An 11,000-nucleotide genomic window follows, 5' to 3' on the forward strand; every position below is an offset into this window, starting at 1 on the left:
GCTACTGAAGGAAGCTGTGTGTTTACACAGGTCCTGAGAAAGACAATTCAGACCCAGGGAAAATAAAGCATTGCAGAAGTTGTATTAACGGTACTTGTAGTTTAAAGTGCTGCAGTAAATGAAATTATGCTCTTATTTTGTTCCATAATAAATTACCCATCCTGCTGCCTTTTGGCTGTAAGAGCAGGTACTGGCTGCATCCCTAGGCCCCAGCTCCTCCATGCTCTATGGGGAAGCAGCAGGACTTTGTGGGACATTCAAGGTACCACCGGTGAGTGACCCATACAGCTCCACATCTGAGCTCTTGGTGTTTCAGTAAAGAAACTCAAGAACACCAACAAACTTTTCACAGTGTCAGTGTCAAAGAGAGACTTTTCACAAGGGCATAGAGTGACAGGATGACTGTGATGACTGATGTAGGTTTAGGCAGGGGGGCCTGACAAACCAAACCCATATTTAGAGAATGCATTAATTTCCACTTCCCATGCATGGCATCTTAGTGTTTTTACACCCAAAAACACCAGCTGGACCAAAGCATGGTTAATCAAGTAGTGGCCACATTGTCCTTTGGCAGGTTTGACCTTTCATGCTGTTTAGCATGTTCTGTCCAGCAGCCACCTACCTCCTGAACTCCAACAGCATCTCAACCTTCCAGGGGAATATTCAAATTCTTTTGCACCTACCTGCATCACTTTAATAGGAACCATTCTTAAAAAAGATGTGGAGAGACACACGTCTATGCATGGTGACTCAGTGCCTACAAAGCGGGGGGGTCCTAGTAACAGCAGGCAGGGAATTAAAAATAAGTAGCATAAGAAAAGCAATCAGAAGAGCACTGCAAGTAGTACACTCCACCTTCCCACTCCCGTTCAGTTAGTGAGGCAGTAAGAAGACTTGAGTGAACAACCCCAACCACAACAGACACACAACACTGGAATCACCAATTCTAGGGATGAGCTGTGCTGTATGTGCTGGTGCCAAGCAGCCAGTAGGTCTCCTTGAAGTGAGCACTGACGAATACAAGCATCAGGAGGGGTTGTGTAAGAGACTACTGCTCTATCTGTACCAGGAGGAGCCACCAACATGCTCTCTGGGAAGCCCTTTTATTTTTCCAGTAAGTCAAGTCTTTGATATCTTCATTTCCTACTTTTCAAGAGCTGCATGTGTCAGAATGACTGTCAAAGGCATACAGGGGCTGACCAAAAACCATCTCTGAACTCAGCATGTTTAATGCTTATCACTTGCTGTCACTTCCATTTCCCCAGGAGGGTGGGGGAGAGAATAAGAAGAAAATCTCATAGGTACAGATGGAAGACAGTTGCATAGGTGGGTGAGGGGGGAGTGAAATCACTTGCTACCTCCCAGGAACAGGCTGAGGCCCTATCAGCATTCAAGCAATGGCCACCACAAAAGGCCCCCTTCATCCTAAAGCAAGGAATATCCCTTTGGACAGTTTGGGTCAGCTGTCCCTGCTGTGTCTCCTCCCCACCTCATGCCCAGCCCCACCCTGCACGGTGTGCCACCACTGCCCAGCAAGAGCCAAGACACGGGTGCCTTATCAACACTGTTCTAGCCATAAATCCAAACATCCAGCACCATATACATTTCTGGGATGGACATGCACTCCATCCCAGCCAGACACAGTACAGGAAGCTTCAGACACGCAGCTTGAGCCTAGTAGCCTACTAACTTGTTACAATTCCAGTAGAGAAGAAAGCAAGGTATGCGTCAAGAGCATAACATTTTGAACAACAAAAACCACATTTTCAGTATTAGTCACCACAATAATCTCCTTTTTCAGCTTGAGCAGAAAGATCAGGACAGTCAGAAATTCATTTATTAAGGCCTGTCTTAAGTAACCAAGAGCTTTAATTTAAACTCCAGTTAGATGCTGACTTACATTTGTTTGACTGACAGCTCCCAAGGTAATCCATAACTTCTCTGTAGGTCCATAATAAATATGGAGAAATTTTACTTCTACACAGTCCAAAGTTTCCACCTTTTCAGTCAGCCAAAGGTTTAGAAGCAAACTGTATGTTTTTCTCATATTTATTCAGATATTAATGTATTTTAGACACCTGCCGAATTGCTTCACTTAATTTTAATCAAAAAAAAAGCTACAAGAGGGCTCTAACCAAATAGAGGTGACACCAAGTCACTGAGAGGGCACTGGCATCTTAGCACCTATGAGAAGAAAATATTAAAGGACAGTGCTTCCACCACCACTCAAAAAACCCCCACAACACACACACAGACAAAATCCACCAAAAATACTAACAAAAACCAACAAACAAAAACAAACGACAAACCACCCAAACCCAAAGAAGTTACTTGCTTCTGTTCAAGATTTATACTTGAACTTCACAGGAGATTTACTGGACAAACCCATGGATTCCCCAAACCTCTTCCTATACTCGTTCTTTTTGTGAAGGAGTCAAATTACCTATTCCAATTTTTTTTTGCACCAAGACAACTCTCATCATTCCAGACATTTAATTGTAAGCTAAGTTATAAACTAGAAAAATACATACCTTTATCACCATGCAGCAGTTAAATTATATTCAGGCACAAAGGCATTCACCTTATGCCAATGCACATTAAACACACCAAACATTTTTTTAATAAATTTTATTTATGCAAAGCCAATCCTAAAGTGGTGTGTAAAAGCAAAAAGCTCTTTTTACACATTAATAAAAAGTGGGGAGGTGCACTTTGTTTGTGTGAAGAGTGAGGATTTGACTGTCTTATTTACAGGAACCGACTAAGTTTGTTTAAAAATATAGACATAGTTATTTAGTCATTCTTACTTTCTCTAAAGCTATTTGCTGTACAGTATACAACAGCTCAAAGTGCCCAAATAACCAAGGGTATCCCATGACAGCTTGACTATACAAGCTTTTTTTGCCCAATTAAGAATATTCTTGCTTTGATGTAATGCTTCTGCCCAGTGCTTGTTTGTTTTATTTGGTTTTATTTTGGTTTTTCTTAGGGGCTTTGTTTTATGTATACAGTAGTTGAATTATATTATTATGTCACTCCCAGTAGTTCCTTGAGGAAGAAAAGTTATATTCCTTGACCCTCCAGTTCAGCTGCTGCTATATCTGGTTCTTCGTCATTGTAAATGTTCTCTGCCTGAAGACACAAAACATTACAGGACAAGTGGTAGACACAATCGTTTTTGAACAATCTACTACACTTCATATAGAAAAAACTTTGATAATACCAAGGTGGCACATCATCCCCTCCTTGAAGGGACCTTCTCCCTGCCTTTTCTTGAAGGGCAGCCAAATTTAGGAATGTGCACACAGTGGCTACATTTTGGCAGTTGCCTTCTCGCACTGTTCTATTTCAACAGCATAAGCATTAGCTATTTAACCACTAGCCTTACCATGAATATTTCATTTGGAATTATTTCAGCCTCAGCCTGAACACACAAAACAAGAGGTATTAAAAAAGCAGAAGCCTGACTTGTGACACACATTTAAGTCCACTACAATTTTTTAAGTTAATTTATTCCCAAGTTACTTTATTCCCCATTTATAAGATAGCTGATCAATCTCCTATAATGTAAAGTAATATGAACTAATGGGTGAGTTGAAAGACATCTTGCTTCACAGCCAACATATGGGGGAGGGGGAAAAAAAGGAAGTCTTGGCTAATATTAGCTATAAATTTGCAACTGCCACATTTATTCTTAATATTAACTAGTACCTAAGACTTGGACTCAAGAATTAACTAGCAGTTGCATTTATTCAAGTTGTTTTAGTCTTGGTTTTCTTTTTAAAGTCTTGCACTGTCTGACTGGAGAGTAACAGGAGACAGACTACTTTCAGTCCCTGAAGGCACAAGCTGCCCTAAGAAGAAGCAGCTTTTCCGTTTCATTTATGCAACAAGCTTCAGAGCAACTCAAGAGCTGTTGTGACACTCACCATTTGCCATATCTGCATTATGTTGTCCTCTGATACAGAACAGATTACCCAAGGCTCATTAGGATTCCAACTGAAGTCTGAAATTTTGGCAGTGTGTCCTCCATGAATAAACTGTTAAAAAACCCACAAGCTTCAGTAAGCCATTTCAACTCTAGAGAAATCTGTTAAAACCCAAGATTCTGAAGTTAAATTCATCATGCTAATGACTAAACACAGAAACACTTGCTATCAGAGGTTCATAATACAGACATAAGGAAGGTGTGTGTGAAACCACTTCCCATTCATTGCTTATGGACACAGATGCAGTTGCTGAGAGAGCATCTGAGACAACAGTGCGTATTATTATAGCAACAAATGACATTCTCAAAACGGTGCCTCTTCACAGAAGGTTGGGCTGTGAAATCCGGCCACATTTCCTACTGATTACCTCTAAGAGCATTTCCAGAGTTACACAGGAAATGGGGAAACCTTCACAATTTAACAGAGGAAGCCTACAGCAAGTTAGAGCAATGGATTGGAAACCAGGGAGGTGAAAAGATTTATGAACTGCTGCAGTTTTAGCAGCACAGTGCCGGGGCATCACACTGCCACACAACATGTCAGCACACTGAAACCTGAACAAAAGTGTACCAGCAGCTCAGGAGGCCCATCTTCTGCATCCTCTGCAGACTGCTCTTCTCCAATTTTACTGTAAGAAAATAGTTCATACTTATTATTAATGACAATTGCATTCTATATCTGCTTAACTGAACAGTTTCTGGCCTTCATTTCCAGTATTTGCTTTTGCTATTGGTTTTTCTCAGTGTGAAATAACTATAAGCCTCAGGTATAAAACATCAACTGTTTGGCACTCTCATTACTGAAATGGAATCTTAACTTGTGAAACACATGGACGCAGAAGTCACTTATTACTAACAATTCTATTAGCAAGAAATCCTGATGGACAAGTAACATTAGATGTACTGTTCTGTTTCTATTTATATACAAAAGACCAGGTGTGAGGTAGGCAAACAAGCAGGGCTACAGAACAGCACAAATCAAATCTGCCCAATAATGTAGGCCTGCAGCCCTTTTCCTTTGCCATCTGTTCATATATACTAACAGAAAGAAACTGCTCTTCACCTTAGATCCCATACATTAAGCCGACGATCAGTACCACTTGAAGCAAGAATTGTTTCATTATGAGGAGACCAGTGAACCTATTGAAAGAAAACAACTTAAGTGAAGCAGCTACTGATTTCTAAAGCATAACCTGAATAACCAGCACCCTGGCCACTAATTTTCAACAACTACACTCCATAAGTCATTTTTTTCCAGCACAAAGGATATCCAATAGCTCAAACGACTGTTTTCGAGTCTTAAGGTTTCTCAAACTGAGAAGACATTATTTCACTGTTACAGATTTACCATATTTTATGAAATGTCTAAAAAAAATCACTGTTACTTGCATCTAACTAAATAGGCAGAATTCACAAAATTAGGTTTGAACCCAAGTCCTCTCTATAGCACATTATTTTAGAGAAACCTTCTACCTGTACTGAAGGTACTTGCAAATGCCCAGTATTTTTTTAGCAGTCAGTTGTTGACGACTGACGTGGGGAAAGCCAGAAAGAAACTATGTGCTACTGCCTGTAATTGTTAAACATAAAATAAGGAATTTTGGTTCAACGGACTTATTTGTGTTACAAGAACACAAAGCTACAGGTTCTTCTCCAAGTCAGTACTCTTCTCGTTTTTTTTCTATAGGTTGTGAGAAGTTTACCCACCTGAAAAATCTCATCTTTATGAGACTCAAAAGAATGGAGTTTCAACTTCAAGTTTCGAAGATCCCATAGAGCCACCGTCTGGCAGACAGAAGTAACAAGAAATTGCTTTTATTATAATGGCTTTCATCTAGAATATTTCAGAATTTAAACTATACATGAGTAAAAACCTTGTCAGCAGAACCAGTTGCCAGAATGAACTCGCTGTAAGGATTGAAGGACAGACAGTTGACCTCAGCTGTATGAGCATCTATGGAATGACTTGGCTTGGATGTGGCATTAGATCTGGTGTCCCAACTGTTGCAATGGAGGGTTTGGGGAAGGGTTAGAGGCAAGGAGGAAAGAGGGAGAGCAAATAAACATAAGTTTTTACAGGAGGTTCTTTTTCATTACATCTTAATATAAGTAGGCAACATTATTACTAAATCCAACTCTGAAGCTACAGTTTTCATTCCAAAACTTTCCGTATTTTGTGTCTGTTGTACATGAGCAGCTCACACCAGGAAGCTAACATAGATATTAGTTACATCTTCTTTTCAAATGATGTGGAAACATTAAATAGCATGTAGATTTCAGTGGTTCGGCACCACTACTGTAGTTAATTGCCTAAAAGAGCTACATGAAATGATTCCAAAACTCAAGATTTTTTTTTTTAATCCAAGTGCTCTGTTCTAGGTACACCAGCAGCACACAGAAGGCACTATGTAAAAACCACCTAACCCTAACTTACATCATAAGCTTCTGATCATCCGCTACAGATCCAAACAGAGATTCATGGAGCAGATGCCATGCCACGTCTTCTACTACTGCAGAGTGCCCAGTAAAGATGGTTTTTGCATCCACAATCTTGCCTTCTTTTGGTCCAGCACTTATATCCCACAAACACACTGTCTGTAAATAAGTTACATTCTATTGAAATGCAGACTCTGACTGTATCATCTTTCAAAAAATAATCAATCACACTCTACCTATAAAGCAGAAAGAGAATCTGAAGCAGTTCTTTGTTTTTGAAAAGAAACACTTAATGTGCCATAAGTGAGAAGAGAGCTAAGTTATCAATCAGTTTTCTATAAGTTCAAGGCCTAAGGATTACTTGTAAGGTCACAAAAGTAATTTACACTTTTAAAGTCCACAAAGGAATTTATAAGCAATTAGTTCAATTAATCCTTGAGAGTCTTACTAATTTATGGCCTCCACCCAAACCAGTTTAAGGGGCTTCTTCCAGCAGACAACTATAAAAACATTCTGTTCTTACTTCATCAAGAACCTTAAAAGAACATGTTGATTACAGACTAAAGCCAACTGACATCTTTTAGGAATATAATAACAATCTGTGAGAACTTTCTCACATAACAATACACAGCTGCACTAAACCAAATTTTTTCTAATTATCTACTACATCATAAATTAGGAAGAGTTAGGGTTCTTTAAGTGGGGGAAAAGATGTGGGTTTTACATGATCATCTGATGCACTGAGAAGATGTCCACTCAAATTTGAGTTCCATGATAAGCCATAGCCTTCCTTCTGGTGCCCTCTTAATCTAAGGTCAGGGTTACACTCTCCACTTGGGTCTGAAAGACAGAAAATTCCTTCCATTAGCATCACCTTGCACATCAATCCAAAAGAATATCATTATCACCCAAGAACTTTGTTTCTGTTGCAATAACTGTATTTTATATTTGAACCTCTTCAGAGGTTCTGCTACTTCTATCAAGATTCTCTTACGATATTGAGGATAACCACGCAGTTAAACTCATTGAAGATATGGGCCTTCTTATTCAGATTCCAGAATCCATCAACTATCCTCCCAATCACAGTTACACACAAGCTTAGCCCTTGATAACAAGAGGCATTTTGATTAACTTTGAGGAGCCTTACCCACCTGGTTTTGATGGATGTTTAGTGTAGTCAAACACCAACACATCAGCAGACGGTGTTTTTGTCGCAATTATGCAGGGATTCTGCGGCATGTAACGAGCACGGTTCACTTCACCTTCATGGTTAATTTTAATCTCCATTTCGATTTTGCCAGTCACAGATCCAAAGCCACCAAACTCTACATTTGTCAGAAAATGTTAGTTTATCACATCAATTATTTTAGACTCCTGAAGCAGCATTTCACAGCATCTTCCCCACTTCAAAAAACAGTGGTAAGCATCCTATCAAATACAAGAAAGCCTAGGAAAGACTCGCACCATGTGACACACTTTTGATATTTGGAATCATCTTTCAGAGCTTTAGTTTCTATTTGAGGTAGATGTGTACCAGTTTTTACCACAACTGACAGAGCTGGTAGAAATTCTAGTAGGGATTGTATATCATAATGCTACCTGAGTTCTTCTGAAACAAAGTTTCCTCTTTTAGTCACAGTTAATGATCCAGAATTAGTGTGGACTGGTAACGATACGTCCGTGCACTTTAGTATTTAACAGAAAGTCAGAATATCATTATGAGAACAACTAGTAATGATATTGCTAAAACAGAACCTAAGAATGCTGAATGCCCACCTCCTTTCTCACTGTCATACGGCGGAGCATCGAAATGATCATCGTTGGGAATCTGGACTCTAGCAACAACCAGGTGGTTCTGCTCATCAGACGTGTGCGTTCCCAAAACCAGCCAGTGCAGAGCATAATCCTTTCCTTCTGGCCTGTTTAGAATAATAAGTGCATGGAATAAAATTATGTGCTCAGTTCCAGAAGTTACACAGCTATAGCATCAATAGCCCTCAAGATCCATACCTCTCCAGGGAGCTAGAAAAGAGATACTCATGTAAGAAATCCTTCCCTTTGTCGCAAAGACTTGTGCAATAAAGCAAACTAGATTCTGACATGAGCAAGCCAAAGATACAACCAGCAAGGGTAGAGTGACAAAACAAGCCAGTAAACATTGTCACTGTGCCTTGAAAGGGATAGTTACAGTTTGCACAGCAGTTAAAGGTAACACCAATACCTACTTGTATCTAATTTCCCTAGCAGTCTCACAGTATTGATTTAGAAAACAATCGGTATGACTTTTCATGAAACACAAACATTGAGGGGACAAGTAGCAACCTATTTTAGTTACTTCTCTAAAAGCTTTTACCAGTTATTTTATTTCAGACACTCATTTTTTAATACTGTACAAATCCTACTTAACTAGAATAAAATTTCTCTTCTGGTGGTTAAATGCAACATTTAATTAAAAATAACACGCTGATGGACAGTGTCATTTACCTCTGAAAATAAAAATTTGAGCAGTCAAACTCAAGCAATTTCTGCATTCTTGAAAGCAACGAACTAATTATGTTGCCTGAATCCAAGCATTCAGGAATCATTTGGGCAATTATAAACCACAATGTTTTAATACCACCAGGCATTACTACACCACTTCCAAGTGTAGAGGGGCAAAAATACAAAACAACACAAGAAACACACAATGCACATGCACTTACTTGCATCAGGAACAGGTGTCCCATCATGTCAGGTGCCATACAAAGAGGCAGTCCTTGCCTTAAATGGCTTACATATTTTGACACTGGATAATTGGAAATACCAGATTTTAAACTGAATATTAAGTCAATCTGCAAAATATGAGGCAAGCAGCACTGTTCCTCATAAGGGCCCCACACCCTCAAATCCCCACTTCATTTTCTCCATGCCACAAATAGTTAGCTCACATCTCATCATCATCTCCAAACATTCTGGTATACTAAACTAAGTGATCATCTAACCACCAGCTAAAACATCACATATACAAGATGGAATTTTATAGAAGAAAGAGACCATCCTCTGGTAATTGCAAGAAGTTTACACATAAGATATTTTAAAGCCTAGCTGCATCCAGTCTACACCACCACACAGGACCCAGTCCTTGTCCACTACCTCAGTGAAGCCCTAAGTGGTTATTGCAACAATTTAAGTTCTATAGTAGCTGGCATATGAACAGATTCTATCCCCATGTTCACGATTCTTTAAGAAATTAACCTGTGAGCCCACAATTTTCAAGGGAGGTGGAAGAATGGTAAACTTAGTATGTGTGAAGTCAACAATGAACCAGGGACGAAACCTGGACATGAAGAACCAGTTTTAGAATAATAGACTAGTCCAGACTTAAAATAAAAGGTATCAGAGACAGATACTACAGCTTAGATACTACAGCTCCTGTAGCACAGGAGGAAAAGCAGTCTTCAAGAACAAGCTAATTTAGTAGATAGATTTCTCTGATCAGAATTAACTATATATGAGTGCTAGATCTCTTATTTAGCAATAAATTGAGAAAGATTTCTCTGTTCACACCTCACAACACCTGCTAGGCTAAACTAGAGTTCTGTGAAGTGTCAGCTTGTGACTTTTTTCCTCAATGCTTCTGCATACCAAAGGAGTTTTTAAAGCTGTAAGTAAAATAAAGTGTTACAAGCTCACAAACAGTAGCCTAACCCAAATTATTCTGGTCTGGCCTGGATTTTACCCTCATGTTACTCAGCAGACATGGTTAACAGAAAAGGCACAGTGGAACAAGAAGCTGCACAGACTCAGCTCCCGCTGAGCCCTGCGCCTCCCCGGCACTTCTCCGGCCTTTTTCCCTTCTCTCACCTGGTCACATCAGGCAACCACTGCACCGTGAGGCTGGGCCACTCCAGGGCGTGTGTCATCACCAGGTCGTACAAAAAGGGAGTGTTTTTCTTCCAGATCTTGTACTCCTCGCTGATGACGCGCTCCTCGACCGTGTCCTCCAGCACTGCGGAAAGGGAAGGGATGAGCTGAAGCACGGAGAGGGGAGAAGGGGGTAGCGCCCCGACCGGGGCCATCCCAGGGCGGGGACGGGGCAGGAGCGGGGGTCCCGCAGGGCCCCTGGAGGCGGCTGGCGGCAGGAAAAGTGCAGCCGCTCCACCCCCGCGGAAGCTCCTCGGGAGGAATCCCAGAGCGCCCCAGCTCCGCCACCCCCGCGCACACGCACCCTCACACCACCGCCCGGCCGGGGACAGGGACGGGGGAGGAGGAGGGAGGGGGTCTCCTACCGTCCTTGCTCGCCATGTCGGGTGAGACCCAGCGCCGCCAGGTCAGAGCAGGAGGACGCGGAAAGGGAGCCGAGGAGGCGGGCGGCGAGGGAGCGGAGAAGGCGGGAAGGGAAGGAGCAGAGCAAAGCGGGCGGGAACGGAGGAACCCTTGCAAACACTGTCGGGAGGCGGGACGGAGGGGGTGGTGCCGCGGGGCCGCCCCTGCCCCGCCCCGAGATCCCCGGCCCCCAGCGGGGTCGCCGGGCTGGGGCGGAGCGAAGCGGCCGAGGAGGGGCCGAGGAGGGGCCGAGGAGGGGCCGAGGAGGGGC

At 41.6% G+C, this 11,000-nt stretch overlaps 2 protein-coding genes across 4 annotated transcripts in view; one reads left to right on the forward strand and one right to left on the reverse strand.

The window, feature by feature from the left end:
• Positions 1-2,543: 2,543 nt before the first annotated feature.
• Positions 2,544-10,876, reverse strand: RBBP7 (RB binding protein 7, chromatin remodeling factor). The gene is made up of 12 exons (XM_027688889.1): positions 10,693-10,876; positions 10,268-10,412; positions 8,201-8,343; positions 7,576-7,749; positions 7,149-7,264; positions 6,423-6,583; positions 5,863-5,989; positions 5,696-5,773; positions 5,052-5,128; positions 4,560-4,617; positions 3,930-4,040; positions 2,544-3,132 (listed from the first exon to the last, which is right to left on the reverse strand). The coding sequence occupies exons 1-12, from the start codon at positions 10,706-10,708 to the stop codon at positions 3,064-3,066; spliced, it is 1,275 nt and encodes a 424-aa protein (XP_027544690.1). The 5' UTR covers positions 10,709-10,876; the 3' UTR covers positions 2,544-3,063.
• Positions 10,522-11,000, forward strand: part of REPS2 (RALBP1 associated Eps domain containing 2) — a 124,475-nt gene continuing 123,996 nt past the window's right edge. For all 3 annotated transcript variants that reach the window (XM_027688886.1, XM_027688888.1, XM_027688887.1), the window contains exon 1: positions 10,522-10,733. In XM_027688886.1, the coding sequence (XP_027544687.1) occupies positions 10,707-10,733 (27 nt within the window). In that variant the 5' untranslated portion in view covers positions 10,522-10,706. The remainder of the gene's footprint in view (positions 10,734-11,000) is intronic.

Source organism: Neopelma chrysocephalum, unplaced genomic scaffold, assembly GCF_003984885.1.
Source record: "Neopelma chrysocephalum unplaced genomic scaffold, ASM398488v2 Primary Assembly neopelma1_76, whole genome shotgun sequence".
NCBI lineage: Eukaryota > Metazoa > Chordata > Aves > Passeriformes > Pipridae > Neopelma > Neopelma chrysocephalum.